The 23,572-nt window shown below is 44.4% G+C and overlaps 1 protein-coding gene across 1 annotated transcript in view; it reads left to right on the top strand.

Annotated features, from left to right (window-relative positions):
* The window catches only part of LOC108601384, a 39,492-nt gene extending 16,999 nt beyond the window's left edge, over positions 1-22,493 (top strand). The window contains exons 2-11 of the mRNA XM_033294020.1: positions 11,032-11,195; positions 11,281-11,535; positions 11,693-11,749; positions 11,783-12,481; positions 12,548-15,538; positions 15,701-17,743; positions 17,856-18,379; positions 18,492-18,590; positions 18,651-18,789; positions 18,849-22,493. Coding sequence (XP_033149911.1) covers positions 11,032-11,195; positions 11,281-11,535; positions 11,693-11,749; positions 11,783-12,481; positions 12,548-15,538; positions 15,701-17,743; positions 17,856-18,379; positions 18,492-18,590; positions 18,651-18,789; positions 18,849-21,206 — 9,329 coding nt within the window. The 3' untranslated portion in view covers positions 21,207-22,493. The remainder of the gene's footprint in view (positions 1-11,031; positions 11,196-11,280; positions 11,536-11,692; positions 11,750-11,782; positions 12,482-12,547; positions 15,539-15,700; positions 17,744-17,855; positions 18,380-18,491; positions 18,591-18,650; positions 18,790-18,848) is intronic.
* Positions 22,494-23,572: the final 1,079 nt, after the last annotated feature.

Here is a 23,572-nt window from a genome sequence, read left to right as displayed (position 1 = left end):
AGAGCTGTGGGTGCGCATTGATTGAATTGAATTTATTTTTAAAAATTGCTTCTCCAAAGCAGCTATATTAACAATATTACTTACATTGCTGTCAATTAGACGCACACACGTCACAGTTTGAGTAATTGGCTAACTTCTGTTGCTAACCCCTCAAGTTAATCGCTTTTTAAGCTTAGTTGACTTCATTTTAATTGCACTCAAGTAGGAAATCTCAATTTCTCTGGCTACAAAATTCATTTAAGCAAATCAGCACGTTTATGTTGCCACAATGGGGAGTCGCTGTGTGCTGTGTAATTTAGTTTTGAATTAATTGTCATTGTGTGCTTTGCTGCTGCTGCTGGTTTGGTTATTATAATATTGAGTTCCGAAAAGTGCAAGCACAATTTATTTTTGGACAAACAAAATATATTCTACTGCATGCCCATTAATTGACCACACGACAGTGTTTGTCATTGAAATAAAATAATTTGATTGCGTCTGCATGCAGCCTATGCCAATACAAACAAAAAGGCACACAAACACACACACACGTGCAGATGAATTTGCATGCAAGTATGCATGTGTGTTTGTGTGTGACCGCCGCTTAAACGTTGGCCATTCACAACAATGGTTGACAAACCGCAGAGCATAAACGAATATGCATGTATGTATGCATCTGTGTGTGTGTGTGTGGTGAAATTATTCACCATGTTTGTTGTATGTTCAATTCAAAAAGTTTCTTTTATTTCTGCATTTGTATGCTTTGGCAAAAAGTAACGAGTCTGAGTCCAACAAGACTATCGAGAGCAAAGAGTGCAAATATCTTTTTGCTTGCAGCTTCTTTCTGTTTTATTTATAGCCCCTGACATTTGAAATAATAACTCAGCTATAATAAATTAGCTATATGTATTTTTAATCAGACAGCAACAGTTTTGGCAATCGCATTTGTCTGTAGCTAAATTTAAACAAATTTTGAAGTCTGACACTCAGTTTGGTGATGCTTAATAATGTGCATTCAATGTTCTGCGTATTACATAAATAAAATATTTAAAATTCTTTCCACTTACGTGCATTTGCACTTAAGCCAACAGACTTAATCTCCAGCAAGTTGCTCCCATTTACTGCAACAACTGCAATTCACACTGATGTGTCAATTCTTTCGTTTATCTGGGCAACAGCGATTAAAGGTGTGCTTATTGTCTTCGCTTCACGCCCAGTGCATTATTATTGACTTTATTTACTTTACTGTGGATTTATCTTGTATTGCAAGTGTGTGTGTAAAACGAGTGTTAATTGCACGCTGATTGAATTGCATTGAAATATAAATACTGCTGCATTCAGTGCGATAAAATTTATTTGATTTTTGATAACTGCCGCAGCCAGCAGAACAGAAGTACATGAAATGTGAAACGAAACAGGTTTATTAAGTGTTTTTTGTTGTATTGTGTGCCACATTTGACATGCTGCCTTTTTATATTCTTTATTGGGGCCCATCAGTGATATTGCCATTGCTTATGCTCTTCTTATATTTATGGCTAACAATGAGCTGCAGCTGTCGCTGGCTTCCTGTCGAGCGTTTCTTCTTACTCAGAGCAGCAGTTGCAACAAATACCAATACCAATACGATTTAAGTGAATTACATATGTATGCATATGTCTTGCATATTTTTTTTGGTATCTACACTAATACGCGCGCTCTCTTACTCACGCTCTCTTAGCTGTGTGTGTGTGCGTGTGTATGTGTTTGTGCCCCCCTTTGAGGCATTTATAATTTGTGTGCCCCATTTTTATAATAATCCATATCCCATACACACATATTTTGATTCATCTATTGTGCGCTTAGGCTTTGTTTGGAGGGTTGTTGCCACACACTATTGTTGGCATCCTGAGCTGCTGCCAGTGCTTGGTGGTGTTAGTGCGTGTGTGTGTGTGTGGCCTGCACTGCGCCTGAGTCTCTAAAAGAGAGCAGAGAGCATAATGCTTGCTCTCGCGTTTTGCTCGCTCTGAGTTTTTTTTTTTCTTTTTTCAGCTATCTCGTTATCGTTCTTTTACCCTAACTATGACAGCTTCGCATTCACGTGTTTGCATTTTTTGGGCAAAAGTTTTTCCTTTTGTTGCTTTTTCTTGCTTATGAATCGCTACACTTAAATGTTAGGCGCTAGATGGCGCTTGGGTGTTTATTGCTGTGCCTAAAAATCATGAAAATTAAGCTTAGCTCAGCTCAGCGCGCCCTTGTTAACTTTCCATTTTGGCTGTATTACTTTTTGTAAGTCAATGTTTGTGCTTGGGGCGCGATTACTTTTAACTTTTGACATATTTTGTGCGGCGGGAATGTTGCCAGAGTTTTTGGTTTGCTTCTTTTTGTTGAAAGTTGATGATAAAGTGCTCAACTTTGTTTTTGCTACACACAAGGCAATATTATTAAATGCTAATAAATAAGTTATATAATTCATAATTTTATATTTGACTAAATGCTTATTTTCTTTGCTATTTGCAGGTAATTAAATGCTAGCTGGGGTCTTATTTATAGCGTCATGCCACAAGCGCACAAGCATGCAACACGTAAGTGCATTAAATGCAACAAATTGCAGGCATAATATGTGTTTGTGTTTTTTTTATTTTCTGCTGCTAAATATGCTAAATACTTGAGCACACCTGTTATCGAAAAGCATTTCATTTCATTTCATTTCATTTTATGCTATGCACTCGCCCAGCTGTCAATTCAATCTGGCAACGCTGCGTATGCAAACATTAACAATTGCTGTTGTAGTAGTGTAGTTGTTGTTGTTATTGGTTTTGTGTGCTCTGGACTCTGAGAGTTTGAGGTGCGTGTGCTCCTAAGTGATTTTACGTGTTTGGTGCACCACACACTCACATAGACACACACACATAGAGTCGCCCGCATTGCTAACACATTTCTTGCTCCCAATTTGATTGCGCTCTCTTTACATGCACGCGCGCTCTCTCGCTTGCTTGCTCTCAATGGCGCTCTCTTTCTCTTTTGGCGCTCTCGAGCCTTATAAATACTACATGTTTGTGTGTATTACATTTTTTTTTTTTTTTGGTGTGTTAGTTGCGCTCTGTTGTTTGTGCGACTTGAGGGTCGCGCGCGCGTTTGAGTTTTTCTTCTCATTCTTTGCAACGCGCGCGAAGCAGCAGCAACAACAACTACGAATGTTGCCGACGACGACGACGACAAAAGCGCGAAGCGAAGCACAACGAGGACATTTGCCGTGCCGAGAATGTTTGTAGGGATATATGGGATATAAAAATGTTTTGTACAATTTGGCCGCGACTAGTCTTACGTACGTGCCGGGGTCGCAATGAATGTATACTCAACGTTGTCTATGCCGTTGCCGCCGCCGTCGTCGTCTCTCAACAACTACGCCGCCGCCTACTTAGCGCCCGCTCGCCTGCAGCTCCAGCTCCAGCAGCGTTGCCTTTGAGCCATAAATGTTTTCTCGGTTTCGGTTTTTTTTTTTGTAGTCGCATTTGTTTGTCTCGGTCTCAGCTTTGGGTCGCGCCAACGTCTCATATATAAAAAGGAAAGCCGTCGGGAAATTTCGCTGTGTGTGTGCCGCAAACGTAGCCGCAAAAATCGGTGTTAACATAAATTAATAAATTTTTGGGTGACAAGTGCCAAAACAAACCATAAAAGAGTGTGTGTGCTGCACAAAAGAGAAAGAGTGAGAGAGAGAAAGAGTGACCAAAGAGAGTGTCAAGAGCAAAAAGGCTACAAAAGTAAAGTAGCCAAGTTTATGTTTGTGCTTTGTGCTGCCGTGCATAAGAAACAGTCAAAATTTTCACCATTTATCCACAAATATTTAGTAAGTATAACTCAAAGATGTGACCCACAATCCCCACACCCCCCTCAAAAAAAAAGAAGAAAAGCCACCCAATCGCCCACTCATATACACGAGCCTGAGACTCTGTAAACAAACGCGAGTGTGAGAAAGAGCACGCGTGCAAATGATGTTTTGGGCTCTTTGCTGCTGCTGCTTCTTCTTCTTATTATTATTGTTGTTGTTGTTGTTGCTAGCACGTACACAGATACGTCAATATAGCGCCACATACACACACACACACACATATATAGCTACACTAATATATTTATGTAGATACAGATAGTACCAACAACAACAACAAGCACAAGAGCTAGCAGAGGAAGCATGAGAGTCATGTCGATGACGACGACGACGTAAATTGTGAAGAAATGCGCGCTCGTATTGTGACCCCATAGTCTATGCCCCCGCCTCCCCCCCTTTTGGGCCACCCCGCGTTAGCTTACTGCTCTCACTCTCTCGAAAAACAAAACAAATAAGATGTAGATACAATTTTTTTTTGTTCCTACGTTTCTCGCTGCTGCTTGTGTCTGTGTATAAGTATTTTATCTAGTTTCGATATACGCTCGTGTTGTTGTTGTTGTTGGTATTTTTTCGTGGTCGCTGCTGCAGCAAGCGCACCTTTTTCTTCTTCTTCTTCTTTTTTTGTACAGCTGCTTAACTGTAGTACGTGTATCTTTTGACTGCTGCTGCTGGCCATTGCTTGTAGCTATTAGATACATGTGCATGTATCTCGGTCTCGCTGTGTGTGTCACTTCAGTTTGCGCTTAAGTGCGTGTTGTCGTTGCTTCGATTTTTTGTTATTGCTTTTCACACTTTACACACACCAAACTGCCTGCTGAGCGTTGAATAATATAACACCGGACTAGCCGCTTGGCTTGGAGTGCGCTTCATGTCCATGCATTTGTCTATGTTTCTATTTCACATTTTTCGAGTCGAGGCTGCAGGCTGCGTGGGTTTCTCATATTTATGATTTGACAGCTTGAACAACAATTGATGGGCATATTAAATCGATGTCAAGAAGTGGCAAATTGATGTGTATAGCATTATATAGCACTTATTGTTATTGTTGTGCGTGGTCGAAATATGCGCAGAGTTAATTTATAAGTTCGGACAGTTCATTGACTTTAACTCAAATGTCATTTCTTGCTAAATTATTTCAAAAAAAGGTATTCGAATTGTTAACGAACATATATTTAGATATAAAGGATACAAATCCCAGATTTTTTAATCTTTAAACTTTTACAATTGTATATAATATAGTAATATGCAATTTTTGAAATATTTCCAATTGATTTATGCATTATAAATATTTTTTATTTGATGTAATTAATTTAAAAATTATACCAAGCATCAATTTGAACTTAAAAATGAACGCATTAAATTCTAATAAAATATTTATGTATTTTTTTCGCTCAGTGTATCATCTATTACTTAACTTCATAATATAACGCTTAAGTATATTTAGCATATTGCACTCGCAGTTAATTTTGCTTGCTTGTTAATTGCACAAGTGTCATTTGTTGTTGTTTTGTTAAAATCACGCCTGTTGTGTTAATGATGTTGCCATTTAGCAGGCGGTGTTAAAAAACACAACTTGGCTGCCTAAAATATTAACTAACAAACAGCTGCTGCCAAAGTGTAAGTGTGTGTGTGCGCAATCAGTTTAGTTTACTTTTTCAGCTTTTTGGCAGTCACACATTACGTATGCGTAATATTTTCGTTTGCCTTTAGCATGACTTGACAAAATACGAGATATTTAGTTTGCCGCTGATGACTCATTGAGATTTGCAAGGCGCACATACGTAGTAGAAATAACTCGCTACGTTTTGCTTTGCATTATTGATTAATTATTAAAATGTCATAGAAATGCCGTTACTTGATGTCTGTCTGTCTATCAGACAAGCAAGCCAGTTGGCTCTTTTCCCAGACCCATGCATATTTAATCCTTGCAACTCAAAGGTGGGATAGTTAACGTCGCGCCAAAGGCGTTTTACTAAATGCAAATGCATAAATGTTATTAATTTGATGGAGCTGCCGTTTATTTGAGTGTGCGTGTGTGTGTGTGTGTGCGTGTGTGTGTTTGCTTGCCTCATATTGTTGTGGTTGCAACCATGCGTATGTCACATACGTAGTGTTTAACCACTAGAATTTCAATTACATTAGGCAACGGCAGAGTTCAAAGCATAAGCAAATGCATTGCGTATACGTAAGTGCTGTTGATTAGAATTTGATTGCACTGAACTTTATTTGGGAAATTATGCTAGAGCCATATTGAATTTCATAAACTGAGTTCAAGGCTGTGAGGCAAACAATTTAAGTGCCCCAAATGTGAAACAAAAGCAAATAAATGAATGAATTGAATAGCACACACTAATAATATTAAATGCTAGTCAGGTGTTGCTTAGAAATTGAGCTGCATATGCTTTTGATTGATTATATAAATGCTAAAATTCTTAAACACTCAAAAGGACTTAAGACAAGGCTAATCTAATTAGTTTACAATTAAGAAAATGCTAACTAAGCTGCTAGTTGTAACTTGTTCTTCTTGGAATGCTTAGTTTGTTAGCCAACAATTATAACTTGCAAGTATCATTTAACAATTTTTGAGTTTAGAACAATTAATATAATTTAGTTATAAATCTGACTGCGTTTACAATATTTGTTTGTGGTGTCAATGTACAATTTGTTGCTGACTGTGGCCCACTCATGTGAAAAGCTCAAAACTTATTTGCCCAGCAGCACTCGAGACTGAGTTATTTGGCTCGAGTATTGCCCTACAGCTGAATTTGCGCCCTCTCACTCTCACTCTATCTGTCCCACTTGTGTACTGTTGGCTTGGTTACCTAGCCAGGCAGCCAGGCTCAAGTGCTTGACAGTGCTAAAAGCGAACATTTTTCGCATTTATTTTTAATTGCAGTTGGCGCACATGTCTGCGCTCCAACTTTGCCTTTGCCTTTGTGTTATGTACCGACAATTGTGGGAGTTGCGTTTTTGTTACCACTTTAATTAGCTGCGCACACATTGCGTATGCGTAATAACGTTATACGTTAAAGCTGCAGCGCGCTGACCGTTATAATTAATTATGATAAAAGTGCATGCAGTTAATTTGTTGGCCAAGTGCTGCAAGTTTTGGCGTTGCATGCCACACAATAGTCACAAGCAGCGCCTACACAGCGACTTATCGATTTTTATACAGTGAGCAGTGGCATTTATTTTCTTGATACTTTTTGTTTTCTTTCGCTTTGTTGTTGTTTTTGTTGTGTGTGCACATGTCCGTTTTGTAGCTCAAACTGCTGCTGCTGCCGCTGCTGCATCCCAGGAGACTGTAAGCTCATTGTTTTTGCACAAACATTTGTGTATGCGCGCTTATAAAGCAAAGGGGCGTGGCAATGCTGCAACGATATTGAGACAGAAACTTGAACTGTGGCATTGGACGGGCTAAAGCCAGCAGCCAGCAGCCGGTAGTCAACCAGCCAGGCAGGCAGGCAGGCAGCATCATCGGTAGTCAGCGACATATCGCCATAACACCATCAACAGTTCATCGCGAGCGAAAGAGAGAGAGCGACAATGAGAGAGCGAGTGGCACAGGACGAATTAAGCTTCATCTACATGCTGTACAAAAAAAAAGGAAGAAGCAGCAACGAACAAAATATATGTATATTGCATACTCCTTTGCTTTACTTGCTTTACGCTTGTCCTGGGCATTTTGATTTTGTACACACTTGTGACTTCAAATAAGTAGAAACGTATTCGTTATTGGCCGTAGTGAGTGTATCTAGGCTTTGGCTGTTGCTGTTCTGGGGTCGAATTGTCGCACGGCTGGACTGTCGTTCGTTCTGTCTGTCTGTCTGTCTGTCGCTTCGTTGCGTTGCGTTCGTTCGTTTATATTTTTTGCCATTGTTACAGTTTGTGACAATAGCAGCAGCCCAGGCAAAGAGCTTGGCTCCTACTTAGCGTCAGTTGAGTTGGCAGCAGCCAGCACCAGGAGCAGGAGCAGTAGGAGTCGCGAGGACGTTGAGGTTATGCCAGTCAACCAAATAAATGAAACAACAAAGACGACGACGACAACGACACACACACACACACACAAGCACACACACAAAGACTGCATAAGAGTATAAAATAAAATAAAGCAAGCGAAAAAGCATAACAGAATTTTGCCATAAGGTGGAAACTCTTAGCCCCCTCGACGCTCCTTGCGCTCCTTGACGCTGGCTGTAGCTATTAGAAGCCTGACGGCTTTTGTGTCTGTATCTAACTTTGTCTTCTCTCGTGTATGTGTGTGTGTGTGTGGCGTCTGCATATAAATAAACAATTGTTTGCTAGCAGAATTATTATTGCGTTGCTTTTAAATAACAGCTAAGCTGCTAAGAAAGAAACACAAGACAATATATTTAATAAAGCTAAATATAGCAGCAATATATTACATTTATTTTAAATCAAAGGCAGCTTTATTAATAAAAAATACTTATAATTAAGCTTTGGCTTAAAATATAAATAAATTTGCTGCCAAATAAAATTTATTTAAACTGCTTACATTTAAATTATAAATTAAGCAATGCTGCTGGCTATTAGTTGCTCTTATTGTTTATGTCTGCCTGTCTGTAAAGTTCAAAGTGCAAGCCTCGCATTTAGCTTAATTCAATTTGGCTGCTTAACAAGTCAAATGCCTGCAGGATTCGCAGTACTCTGACAAAAACGCACTATGAAAATAAATAATAAAAAAAACTACTACACTTTCCATTACCTTTGCCGTTTACATTTCTTCGTGCATTTCTTTTTTTTTATGCGCTTTTCTTTCATTTCATTTCTACTCTAGTCGAAAATTTTTACTGACTTTGACAGGCAGCAAAGCGTCGACAACGACGCAGCACAAACTTTTAGATACTCGTGGCCAGGACAGGGCACACACACACACACATAGAGCGAAATAACTAGACTGTGCACTCAGTCAGTCAGTGTCTGTGTGTGTGTGTGTTTGAGTGTGGCACGTAAATAGGATTCATCTGGGGCGCTGCGCGAATTTTGTAGTCGCTCCTTTGGCTCAGTTTTTCTGCCTCGACACAAAATGCAAAATAATGTGGGCAACATCTGAGGCTCCTACAACGTTGCAACACACACACAGACAGACAGACATACAACGCTCAAGTGGCAGTCAGAGTAGTAGGCAGTCAGGCAGTCTGTTAACTACCAACGAAGCAAGCGAGGCAGGCAGGCATCCATCCATTCAACCAACCAAGCAACCAAGCAAGCAACCAGCCGTGCAACCAACCGTCATCATCATCATCATCATCGTCTATACGTGCGTTCTCGACTGCGTCTCGTTCAGTTGCAAAAAAGTTTTGAGTATCTTTTTGAAGCGTCAGGCCGCATATGTGCGGCATATAGTATTCGATATAATGCAGTGTCTACTGCTCCCAATTTAGAAGTAGGCAATTTTAATTTGCAATCAACACACAAATTTTGTGCATAGCTATCAAAATCATTTCATCAAATAATCATTTCATATAAATAAAGCTTAGCAACTTGAACTTATTTTCTAATTAAGCAAATAAATGTAAAATTAGAACGTTGCCCAGGACAAACTGCAGCGAGTCGCTCGTGTTGTGGATAATAATCATGAAATTGTCTGTTGTATGTTTATGGCTGTGTGTGTGTGTGTGTGTGTGAATGATGAGAACGTTGTTGGCGTTGGGGCTCCCGCAGCTCTGAGAATTTGCTTGTTAAATTCTTTTACGCTTTTGTTTTGCTGTCGATAATGGCGACTACACGTGCAACAGCAACAGCAACAACAACAACTGGCTACAGACAGTCAAGTCAAGTCAAGTCAGGGAGAGCGGTGGGGTGTGCAGCCCTCAAGCTAAAAGTTGCAGCTTCAATTTCGCATCGACGAGTAGCGGTGGCAAAAAAAGATTTCTTTGATGCTTATGCTCGTTTAGGCTACGCCTTCGCTTAAACTTGAGTTGTGTGTGTGTGTGTGCGTCTGTTTTTCTTTTTTTTTTATTTGTTGCCACTCATGCTTGTTGTTGTTGCGGCTTTTGCGTCTGCCTCAATTCGCTCAATTTTCAGTTTCTGTTTCTTTTTTTTTAGCCGTATGCAAATGAATGTTGATGGTAGTCGACATTGTGGCAGCCTCATCTTGATATTATGCAAATTTGTATATACTTGCGACTGTTTGCTGTTGGTTTTTCATTTCATTTTCTAAACAAAAAACACAAAATTCTGCTTGTTGTTGTTGCTGCCACAAAGCAACAATATGTAGCAGCAGCAGCAGCAACAAAGTTGAACTTTTAATTGAAAAACTACGTCAGACACACCTTCTAGTTTGCACACACACACACACACACACATACACACATATATATAGTGTATATATTTTAAAAGCTGCTTTCAATGAGCGCTGGCACGTGCATTTGAAACTTTTTATGGCGCCACCTACTTAACACGCCCACTACTTTATACAAGCCAAAAACTGCAGTCGCTGTGCTCGAGGGGGGCGTGGCAGCAACATGACAAAGGCATGGCATGTTTGAATAATTAAACTCGACTCAAACATGTGACTGTAACTAAAATAGCAACAAATACAGGGTAATGAATTGATTTGAGCTAAAATTACAATTAACGTTTTTATTATTAAAAATATGTGCAGCCAGCCCACCCCTACTTGAGTACATAAAACCCTAAAATCGTTAGCAAAGTTGAGAGTGCATAACAAACTGAAAATGTGTAAGAAGTGCAAAGAACTCGCCAAGCTCCCAAGCTCACTAATGAAACTGGTTTATTTCGCTGTCTTCAGCTCCAAGCTTACATAGATACAAACACATATATGTGTGTGTATGTGTGTGTGTTTGTTTGTGTTGCCTCCTGCTGTTGACTGTTGACTGAGACACAGACTTGGGGGCACTCAAGTTTAGTTGCTGCCTGGATTTGTGCTAAATTGCTGCGTTTTTTATGCACAAAGGCAAAGGCAAACTGTTGAACGAGGCAAGAGGCGTGAGTGGGGTGGCGGGGTGAGCTGCAAAAATAAACAATTTTCGAAATTACGCGCGCAATTTCATACACTTGTGTGTGTTTGTATCTCGCATATACTTTGGTCACGTACAATATTAGCGCTCGGTCGAGCCTGACATCTGATATCGGCTATACTCTGACATTTCTGGGTCAATAATGCGCGCCTTAATTATTGATTTTTGTATTTGCTTTTGCAGGAATATTGTCTCCTCCGGGTCCGTTTCTGACGCCCAGTCCATCACCATCGATCTCAGCTAGTCCGCGTCTGCAACCATCACCATCGCTGTCACCATTTCCACAAGATGTGCTGCTCGTAGCCGGTGGCAACGCATTAAACGCCAACAGCAATTCGCAGGAGCATGTAAGTGGCCAACAATCAATTATCCCAACAGCAACACACAATATTAATCACATGCTTATTGTTTCGCTTATTGTTTGCTTTGCAGGAACGCAAGGCGGCGACGCCTGGCAGGCGACAATCCATACATCAATTCACAAATGGCAGCCCCAATGCCGGCACTGTCGTCTTTCAGCCAAGTCCCTCACAATCGCCTGCCGCCGCCGCCACAACGGTCATTGGCGTGACAGCTGGTGGTCTCATAGCCTCCGCCGCCAGCAGCAGCGCAAATGCCAACGCCAACGCGCTTGGCAATGAGCTGAATGCAACACTTGTGGGCTCCAACAACATACAACTGAACAAGGTGAGTTGCAATCGTTGCCGCTTGATTGATAAGATAAGCGCTGATACTAAACTGGAGCATGCCAGATCCAGATAAGAAGGTTTGGTATTTAGTAATGTAAACATGACCACTTGCAATTCCACACAGCTAATCTTTGTTTTATACGCTCATTTCGCAGAAGGGCAACAAGCGTGCTGGGCAGCAACAACAGCAGCTGCAACAGCAACAACTGCATCAGCAGCAACTGCAGCATCAACAGCAGCAGCAGCAGCAGCAGCAATTGCAGCAGCAAATCTTTAGCAGCAGCAACGCTGCAGCGCCCACCTCAATCTGCTCAACAGTTGCCGGCGGCTATGGGCAACCCAACGCAACAGCAATCAGCACGCCCATTTCGTTTGCGACAGCAAATGTGGCTAGTAGCCCAAAAGTTCAAGCGAAAAAGGGCGCCGCCAATTTGCTGCAACAGCAGCAGCAGCAACAGCAACAGTTCCAGCATTATCAAAGCAGCAGTCCGCTGATAGCGGACAGTCCCATACCAAGTCCCAGCAACGCGATAGCAGCGGCGGCCATCAAGCCGCCCACGCCGCAGCCCCAGCAGCAAACCGTACAAATGTTGCCGCAGCAGTTTACCATAACGGGAGCAACGCAGCAGCAGCAGCAGCAAGCGCAGCAGGCGGGCGCACAGCAAGTGTTTCAATTTATTCAGGGGCCGCAAGGTCAAATCATTGCCACCACCACCGCTGCACCGCAACAGCAGCAACAGCAACAGTTGCAGCAGCAGCAGCAACAACAACAGCAGCAACGCTTTACTGCCAATGCCAACATAACGCTGCCCACGATCAACAGCAAGTCAAGCAAAGCGCCACAACAAATACTGCCCAAGCCGCAGCAAGAGCAACAGCAGCAGCAGCAGCAGCAACAACAGCTTAAGCTTAAAGCCAACAACAACAGCAGCAGCAACAACAATGTGACGCAGCTAACGCAGCAGCAACTTAACGTCAATGGGCAAGCGCAACAGCAACAACAGCAGCAGCAGCAGCAACAACAACAACAACAGCAGCAGCAAATACTGTTGCCAGCAACAACAGCACAGCCGCAGCAATTGCTGCTCAATCAAATGCCCGTGCTGGTGCAACAGAATCCTCAAGGCGTGCAGCTCATACTACGCCCACCCACGCCACAGCTCACTGCCACGCCCTCGCTCGTCATACAAAATCCACGCGGTCAAGGCCAACTGCAGCAGCCAGCACAGCAGCAACTGTTGCGCATTGTTGGCACCAATGGTGCCACCATGCAACTGGCCGCTGCCACGCCCACCTTCATAGTCTCCTCCCAGGGCAATCTCATACAGCAAACGGGCGCCGCGCACTTCCAGAACGCCATCAAAACCCAAGGCACACAGCTCAGCGGTCTGCACGCTGCGCTAGCCGCGCAGGCGCCACGATCTCAGCCGTTTGCCACAACGGCCACCATCAACACGCAGCTGCTCAGTCAAAGTGTTGCCGCTCAGCTGCAGAATCTGCAGCTGGCTGCTGCAGCCGCTGCCAACGGCAATGGCATTGCTCAGATACAAATGCCCAATGGGCTGACGGCGATTTCACAGCTGCAGCAGAATCTTGGTGGCGCCACCATCAATCTGAATCAGCTAAACGGCGCGCAGTTGCAGCATATAGCGAATGCCTTTCAACAGCCGCAGCCACCGCCGCAGGCAACGCAGCAGCAGCAGCAGCCAATGACAACAACAACTACAACAACAACTGTTGGCAACAATGCAACGGAGCTTTACACACAAGCAACGCCCACGCAGGAGCCAGTGCGTCAAACGGCGGTGCAGCAGCAGGCCATGGCCACCATACAGCTGCAGCATCAACAGCAACAGCAGCAGCAAGCGCAGATACAACAGCTGCAGCAGCAACTGCAGCAAACGCAAACACAAGTGCAGCAGGCGCAGCAGCAGCAGCAGCAAATACAAGTGGTCGAGCCCAAGAAGAAGCCGCGACAGCGCAAGAAGAAGCCAACAGCAGCAGCTACAGCAGCAGCAACTGCCATAGCTGTTGCCGCCGCCGCCGCAGCAGCAGCAGCAACAACAACGCCTCAAAAGATTGCCATACCTGCCACGCCCAGCACAACGCCGCCCACAACAGCAGCAGCAGCAGCACCAGCAATTGTACGCACGCCCACACAACTAACGTCGCAAGTAACGCTCGCTGTGGCACGTGCCGCCAAGTCGCCTTCACCGCCGCCAACGCACATACAACGCGCCAGCAATGGCAAACTCGATCTCGGCGATGTGATGAAGTTCTGCGGCATCACCGAGGACGATGACGATGATGAGGACTATGGCATGGACAGCATGCACAGTCATGCTGAAGATGCGCCAAGTGTTGCAGCAGCAGCAGCACCAGCAGTTGCCACTGTCACAACAGCAGCAGCAGCAGCCACTGCGCCCAGTTCCAATGATATAATGATCTCCATACCGAGCCAAAACGGCAGCGATGGTCTGCCCTTCACGCTAACTATACCGGCGGCCAGTGCGCCGTCGAACGAAGCCACCGAAATACCAAATATCCTCATCAAGATCGATCCCAGCGACAGTGCAGCAGCCTCAGCTGCTGCTGCTGCTGTTGCTGCCGCCGCTGGCGCAAACACAACTCAAGTACCACCGTATACGCTATCCACACCACGCCTGCCCACCGCCGAGGAGATACAGCGCCAGGCACAGCAACATCTCGCCCAGCAAGCAGCAGCAGCCGCCGCAGCGGCAGCCAAAATCTGCAGCATCAACAGCAGCATGCAAGCAACGCCAACAGCACCAACGATTAGCTTCAGTTTAAATGGCCAAACACAAACGCTGGGCAGCGTCACATTGCAGCCGTCGCCCATAGCTGCGAGCATAACGCTAACGACGCCCAATCCAACAACAACAACAGTCGTGCCAGCAGCAGCAACAGTTGCTAGTGTAGCAACAACTGTGGCAGCCACTGCAGCTGTTAAGCCACGACGCAAGCCCGCAGTGCGTAGAAATGCCAAAAAGCAGGAGACGATCATTGTGAGCAGCAGCAGCAGCAGCAACATGCTCAACAACAGCAACACTATTGTCACCAGCAGCAACGTTGCTAGCTTTAGCAGCTACAACAACAGCACAACCATCACCAGCAGCGCAGGCAATGCCAATGGGAACATCAATACCATTACCCTAACCACGCCCGTGAGCAGCAGCAACAGCATATTGCTGCCGCATGGCCTGGGCATAGCAAGCAGCGGCAACAACTCCACCACTGTGGTGCCCAGCCAAATAGGCAACATACAGATCTCACAGGTGCAACATCACCAACAGTCCAGTTTGCCCATCACCAGCGCAGTGGAGAATAAAATCCAAATCATGCCCATACTGCCACCAGGCGCTAGTGTCATGGGGGGCGTGCCCGCCTCAGCAGCAGCAGCAGCAGCAGTGACAACAGCAACGCAACAGCAAGCGCAGCTGGTGTTCCAATCAACGCCAACAGCAGCAGCAGCAGCAGCAACAACAGCAACAGTGCCCGAGTCCACAACCATTAAGCTAACCAGCGATGGACGCCAAATGCAATTAGTGAGCATACCGCAGCCGACGCCACCGCCGCCGCAGCAGCAGCAGCAGCAGCCAACGCCGCAGCTAGCAGCGCCGCCAGCACCAACAGCGAACAGCGTGACAACCGCAGGCGGTGCCACGATATTGCCACCACAGCTTACAGGCATGCCCGGTAATGTCTCCATTTCGGTTGGTTCGCCCGCCACGGCTGCTGCGCTGGTGCCTCAGCTAACCGGCAGTCTCAGCTTGGCCGTCTCCGAGCACTGCGAGCGCCTGATATTGCGTCATGATCCCAACAATCCGCAAGATCATCAATCGCAGTTGATACTCCAAGCGCTGCTCAAAGGCGCGCTGCCCAATGTAACGATCATCAATGAGCCAACGCGCGTGGACAGCAGCAAGCAAGTGATAACAACAACAACAACAGCAATACAGCAGCCACAGCCAGTGCAGCAGCAGCAGCAGCAGCTGCCGCAGCAACAACCAGCAGCAGCAACACAAATGCCAAAAGTAACAGCAGCAGCACTCAAAACAGAAATCAAAGGTAAGTCTTAAGCGTTTTGTGTTAACTTTGCTTGAATTATATTGTATTTGTTTTATTTAGTGACCAATCGCAAGTTGGCAACAGCAGCAGTGCCCAGCAGCAACACAGTGACAACTAACAACAGCAACACAACCAAAATCACCAACAGTTTGCCCATAATTAAGTCCAATGAGCCGCTGCCCTTGCCACTGCCAATGCCAACAATTCCAGCAGCAGCAGCAACAACTACAACAAGCAACTCACAGCTGCTTGTGCAGCAGCAACCAACACAACAGCAACAGCAGCAACCAGCGCCACAGCAATTGCCGCCACCACAGCCGATTGTAAGCAATGCGCAACGTTATGTTGCACTGCCGCCCATAGATCCAAGCACACAGCAGCTGTTTTGCCTAAATAGCGTCAGCAATCAAATAACCGCCATTAGTGCTGGACAAACTGCCGCCTCGATTGGACCCACGGAGCGGCTGCTCATAGCGCCAGCGGGCATCAATGCGCAGCAGTTAGCGCAGTGTCTGCAGCTGGGTCAGCTACACTTTAACGATGTCAATCCGCTGCCGGCAACACAACAGTTGCAGCAGCAGCAACAACAGCAACAACAGCAGCAGCAAACGACAACAACATTGCCCATTGCATTTCGACAGCAGCAGCCGCCGCAGCAACAAATTGTGCATCCCATACAGCCTGTAAGCAATGGACATGCCATAGGTCTGGGCATGGCCATCAGCACGACAACAACCACTACGCTTACCAACAGCACCAGCACCACCACCAATACCACCACAGTGACCAAGCAAGTGGCCAATGTGGCGCCCATTATAGACCAAAGCAAAGCTAAGCTGGAGCCAGCTAAGAGCAATGTTGCTGCTGCAGGCAGCGCCAGCAGCACAGGCGCCGTCGCCAAAAAGAAACCCGTGCGCAAGCCCAAGACGACGCCCATTGCTGCCGACTTGGGTAATCTGAAAAACGCGAGCGTAGTGAAACCCATGCCCAAGTTGGATCCACTCTCGCAAAAGCCCAACAACAATCCGGTGCAGATTGTGCAACCAAATGTGGCAAGCGGCAAGCAGATGATTGTTGTTGTTAGCTCCAGTGGTTGTCAGACAACGACAACAACAACAACCACCACCATGAGCAACAGCATACAACCGTTCCAAACAACAAGCGGCACCAAACTGGTGGGCGTGACAGCGCCCATGCAACAGCAGCAACAACTGCAGCAGCAGCAACAGCAGCAGCAACAACAGCAGCAGCAGCAACAACAGCTGCCAACTGCAACAGCGGCAATGCAGCCGCAGCAACTGCAGCCAAGAGTTAGCTATTGCCTAACAGCAACCACTGCAAGCACCAGCGCTGTTATCAGCAGCACCACCAGCGGTGGCGCCAACATTGCTCAATTGCAGCTGCAGCCTGCACCAGCAGTACAACAGCAGCAGCAGCAGCCAACGCTGCCGCAGCACAAGCCACAGCCGCAGAATACAATTTCACGCGTGCAAACGATACAACTGACCGCTCAAATGCAACAAGTCTTTAGGCAGGTGCAAATGCAAATACAATTTCTCACCATTAAGCTGCAGAACAAATCGTTTGCGCCCACATTGCCGCTGTCGACGGACGCTGATCAGTCGGCAATCGCTCAGTACAACAAGCCGATGACCGATGCCGAGATCAATGTTGCATTGCAGCGTCTGTTTCAAGAGCAGCAGCGCATTTTGGCCTCGGGCAAGGAGGTGCCAACGCCAGAGGTTATATTGCCAACAGCCAATGCCAATGGCAGCTTTAGTTTGTTGCCGCCGCAGTTTCAGCAGCAAGTGCAGCAGCAGCAACAACAACAGCAGCAGCAGCAGCAGCTGTTGCAACAAAATGCTGAGGCACTCAAGAATCTGCCAGGCAGCGTAATTCTGAATGTGGTGCAGCCAAATAATCATTCATCCACAAATACAACAACAACAAGTGCAACAACAACAGCTACGCTCAATACACAACAACAGCAGCAGCAGCAACAACAACAGCAACTGAATGTTGCACAGCGTATACATATTTACCCTATGCAGCAGCAACAGCAGCCAATGCAGCAACAACAACAGCAGCAGCAGCAACCACTGTTGCAACAACAACAGCAGCAGCAGCAACCACTGGTGCAACAACAACAGCAACCACAGATTGTCAGCACCAAAAAGCAAAAACAGCCAGCAGCAACAGCTAACTGCAACACGTACGCTCTCAAAAACACAACAGCCAGCGCCAGCGCCTCAATCCAAGCCCAAGGAGTTGCCCATACGTGCCAAAATCAACACACAACAAACTACAGCACACTTGCCCTTATTGCAGCCCAAACCCAATATGCTGCCGCTGCAGCCACTACAACAGCAGCAGCAACAACAACAGCAGCAGCAGCAACCACAGCAACAGCAGCAGCAAAGTGTAACTGCTGCCAAAAGTGGTCCACCGCCACTTATATTTGCTTGCACCAGCAATCTGTTGATTAACAGCAATAGCAACAGCAGTAACAGCAGCAGCAGCAATATTACTGCCAACAACAACAACAATAACAATAACAGCAGCAGCAGCAATTTGCTATCAATGCCACCATTGCAAGCTCAGCAGCCGCCGCAACCGTTGGCTCCATCCGCCGTGCTGCCCGCTACAATGGGCGTGCCCACGCCCCTTACAGTGCCCACGCTACCAACAGTACCTGTCTTCTTGCCAAAGTCGGAGGAGCTAACGCCAAAACCAAAAATTGCACGCCTCTCCTTGTGAGTAGTTGGTTGAAAACATGCCAATATTTAAAACAAAAATTGCGGCCAATTCGATAAACATTTAGAAGCTTTGTGTAGAATTACAAATTAATCGAGTTTACTTTCACAGGTTTGTGCGACAGCTGGAGGTGGATCAGGAGAGCTGCTTGAAGCCGGACTATGTGAAGCCATTTCGCACCAAAGAGGAAGCGGTCAAGCGGCTAATAAGGTAGGCAAAGCGCATTAGCTAAGCTCAAGCACAGCTTAACATTTTAAATATGCATTTTAGATACCACTGCATGCATGAGAATGATATGGAGTTGCCCTCGGATGAGGATGATGAGTTTGAGGAAGCTGCCATAGGACTGCGTGACAAGTTTATGCAGCTGAATGGCAAATTCCAGGAGATACTAATGCAAGAGTCAACGGTAAGTAGTTGAAGCTAATGGAAAGCGCTTGATTTTAAATGTTTTGCTTGATTTTGTAGCTGCCACATCGCACCTCGGAGCTGCTGCAAGTGCAACAGCTGCTTATAGACGATCTAAAGGGCGAGATAAGTGACATACGCAGTGCTGAAAAGGATCTGCAGGAGCTGCAGCAGCAGCTGAAGCAAGAAGCAACTGCGGACGCTGAAGCAAGCTTGGAGGTCAAAGTTAAAGAGGAAATCAAACTAGAACCGGAAGGTGCGCAAACATCAGCAATGGTTGACAAGTTTGATTTGCTTAAGAACAGCGCTGATGTCAACAAAGCTTACAACAAGCAGCAGCAGCAACCACAACAGTCACAGCAGCAACAGCAGCAGCAGCAACAAATGGCAAAGCAGGAGCAGAAACATAACTGGCTAAACGCTGAGGAAGCCAATGGCGCATTGACTGATGTAGTTAAGAAGGAGCAGCACAGCAGCAATAATAACAATGGTCAGCGCCTTAAGAAAGATTTTCACTTTGACATTGAATCGGAACTAACACCGTTTATAATGAAGAAAATTGAACAGAAAATGATATTGGCAAATGCCAAAATCGATGCCAGCTGTTTTGCTGACAATTTGCAGCAACAACAGCAGCAACATGTAACGCAACAGCAGCAGCAGCATGTGAAGGCAACAGAAGAGCAAGAGGATGGTTGGTACTGTTTGCAAAAGGAACTCAATCTGATGAGCAATGATGCATTGCAAGCGCAGCCGCAACATCAACATGTGCCACCCGAGCAACATTTGGCGCAGCAGCAACATCTGTTTGATGGCAACAATCCAAGCGCGTTGCTTAGCAATGGCAATCACTTGTCCGATCTGTTTCCCAATGGCTGCATAGACAAATCAAATCAAAGTCACAGCAATTCGAACAGCAACAGCAGCAGCAATAGCAACAGCTGTGCTGCTGATGTCAGCGCCAGCAACAGCAGCGTGGGCAACAACAACAACAATGCAAATAATGGACACATTGGCGCCTCCAGCTGCAGTCAGCAGCGCCAACAGCCGCTGGCCATACAAACTGAGGCGCATCCAGCGATCAGTGAGTTCTTCAACAGCGACTCGGATGTGCAAAAGTCTGTGGAGACGCGTCTCGAGGCCATGTTTGGTGAATCGCCTGTGCACTTGGATGTGAAGAGCAGCAATGATGACATTGAATCCAACTTGGATGAGATCTTTGGTGACTCCAAGTCGCCGCCATCAAATCACAAGAACAAGCTAAGCATGTGGGCGCCCGAGGCGAGCTACAGTGCCAACTACAGCAGCAATCAACAGCAGCAGCAATATGCGCAAACGCAGCAACAACAAGCGCAACAGCAGCAACATCATATTGAGCTCAACTGCAACAACAATCCGCGCTGGATGCAGAGCATGGAGGCGCACTATAGCGACTATTTAACCAGCAGCAACAACACAGTGGATAGTCAAGCGCATGGTCTGGGCTTGGTTAATGGTGAAGCTGCACGCAAGCGACACTGGAATGGACAGCTCATGGGCTCGAGCAGTGATTTGGAGGATGAGAATAGCAGCAAACGGTTGTGCACTGGCTCATCCACTTCATCATCGCCCATGTCGCAGCAGCATGTGCAAGTGACGCCGCATGGCATAATGGATGCGGATATGCTGGCCTTGCACGATGGCATGGCTGTCGATGCTGTAGGCACCAATGGACCCGTTGCCTTTAGCCAACTGCTTATGGAGCAGCAACAACAACAGCAGCAGCAGCAGCAACAACATAGCTTTGCCAATCATCAAACATTTGGCAATATGCTGGATGCACAGCAACAACAGCAGCAGCAGCAACATCAGCACTATCAGCATGGCGGCATGCCACAGCAGATGCAACAGCAGCAGCAACATGTCAATCACATGGCGGGCAGCTCGGTGGTCACTGGCGAATACGATGATGACATAAGTCGACATGTGGCCAGCGCTATTGACAGCATATTGAATCTGCAGAACAGCGGCGATTCGTTGCAGTTCTCGCTGGGCTCATTTTTGGGCGACAGCAACTTTGATGATCAACGCCAGGCAGCAGTTCTGTCCAGCTGCCAGCAGGAGCAAGTGAACAACAGACGTCGCCCGCTTGTGGACGATATGGGCGATTGTCTCATCAGTGGCGGCGCTAGCGCTGCTGTGGCTGCTGTTGCCGACAACAGCGGCAATCTATTGCTGGAGCAGCAGCAGCAACATCATCACGCACAGCCACATCATTTGCTGCAGAGCCATCTGGGTGGGCAGCAAACGCATTTGGCGCATCATGCTGCACATCATCATGGCCTCACCCCAGCGCAGACGCAACATCATGCGCAGCTAAACGACTTTAGCTGTGTAGCTGCTGGACTCGATGACATCAAATCAATAATGACCTCTTGACTTGCAGCGGCGCATGGCACAGCTGCCGAGCTGCCGCCGGCGGCAACGGCAGCGTCCAACAGTCTGATCTTGGAGTTCAATGCGACGACACTGTAAGGCGCAGCGCATTAATTGTATAAAACTAAACCTAAAGTGTATATCCTATTATTTTATTTAGTTGTTGTGCCCCAGTTGTTCAACATTTTGCATCCTGCTCTGTACAATTTATTTTATAATTTTTGTAGGCTTAAGTTTTAAAAGAATTAGTGTAAATTATTTGATTGCCTGTTTTTCGTTCTTAGTCCAATGTGTTTGTACAATATTTCCAACAAATAATCGATTTCAAATTATATAGTCGAGGAACTGCAATCCTTGAAGAGTCAATAGCAAAGCAATTAACACAGAGAATTGAAAGCAAAACGACGAATAGCATGAAATGCTTCTCTCAGTGAACTACAACTGATTGAATGAAGAATATTTATGTATATGTAATGCGAATTAAATAGCAACAATAAATAAGCAAAAGCAAGCCTAGACAATTTATTACGAATTATAAAAGAATTCAATGCAGTTGGCGACACTAATGCGATTACTAAATAAATGTCTGTCTGCATTCTTATCAAATCAGCACAAATGATCATTGGTTGTGTATTACACACAATTATGTCAATAAACAAACATGATTAGGTGTATGCAAAAACAAGAAATAAATATTAAAAAGAAAACAATTGTAATAACGTTGCCAATTTTGTTGATATGAGCATGATGAGTATGAGATTTAAAACCCAGCAAATAAAAGTAAACCCATAAATAATATATACAACAGCAAATATATATGTATATCTCTAAATATATTATTTATTATTAAGCATATGTAAATAAATTTAGAATTCAGCTACAGCATGCGCCAGTTTCAACTATCGCAGTTTTTTAAAATACCTAACTAAATGGATTTGCTCTTAGTGTTAAATTGTGTAACAAGCCGCAAGCTAAAAAGAAATACGTAAATTAATAATTAAAGCATAACTTTGAGTTCTAAGCAGTTCATAATTAATTATCAGTTCAAGCGCTTAACGTCTGTCTGCTTGCAAATTACTCAAATTAATAAGTAAATGTTACAAAACGAAATATATGCATGCATAATTAATTTGTATAAACAATGTGCTCAATATATGCTATAAATATATTAGCAACTTTTCGATTTGGCTACGAATACGGCCCCAGATGAGAATGAGAGAGTGAAACACTTTGACAAACGACGAAGCAAACCAAAAGCAGTTCAAACAAAATATAAAAAAAACACCACAATTTTAGCAAATTTAGTTTAAACATTTATAAATTATGAATATAAAACATATATGAATGTATATTAATTACTTATTATATGTGTATGTTTAATATAACAAACAAAATGAAAAACGAAAACGAATCGTATCATTGTAACTTGATCTTGATCTTGCCACAAATCTGATTTGTGATTTGTGCCACGTTTTTAATATCGATGTCTGATTAGCTTGTAAAAAATAAAAACCATAGTAAGCAAAGAAACAACTACGAACTTAATCCAAATATTGTAAATGTTAGTAAAAGAGCCAACAGCTGCGCAAAAGATTCCACACACGATTGTTGTGGGTGTTATGTATTAATCCATACCACACACCACATACCATACAATCGATCAATAAATACTACTACTTTAATTACCACCACCAACCGCAACAGCAACCAGCAACTGCAACAGCAACAACTACAGCAGATTACTATATATGGCCAGCAACTAACGTACATTGCATTCGTATTACAGCTAGCTCGTAAGTGTATGTCATATATATTGCGTTGAGTTGGTTTAGAGCCCCCGACTAACTGTATAATTAAAATAATAAAAACAGCTGCACACACTTGCATGTTGTGCAAGCAACAATTTCTAGTTGTTATACAAAGACAAATAATTAAAGAAATCACTTGTGTAAAAATTTATATGTAATAGGATAAATTAAGTTAGTCAAGGAAGAATTGCATTCTATATATAATATACATAGCTGCCGATACAACAACAACAACAACAACAATTGCAAAAGCATCCAACAAACAACAAATGTAAAATCAAAGCAAACTGAACTTATCACTCACTAGGAGATGTATTGATTGATACAAATGCCTAATTTTTAAAACTAATTAACGTATTATATACTATATAGAGAGTGCGCTGTTTCAATTTGTATACGCAACGTATACGCAATGGAAACAGTTATTAAAAATCGGCTTCAACAAAACACCCTACCTTTCCTATCAACCAAAAATGAATTCCCAATATCTTAAATATATAAATTGTTCAGCTAAATGTGTCTAAATGTAATTTAAAAAATGAAATGATAAAAACTAAAAGG

The sequence above is a fragment of the Drosophila busckii genome, chromosome 3R (assembly GCF_011750605.1).
Source record: "Drosophila busckii strain San Diego stock center, stock number 13000-0081.31 chromosome 3R, ASM1175060v1, whole genome shotgun sequence".
In the NCBI taxonomy this organism is placed as follows: Eukaryota; Metazoa; Arthropoda; class Insecta; order Diptera; family Drosophilidae; genus Drosophila; species Drosophila busckii.
The sequence above is the reverse complement of the archived record's forward strand: the minus strand, read 5'-3'. Positions and strand labels throughout refer to the sequence as shown.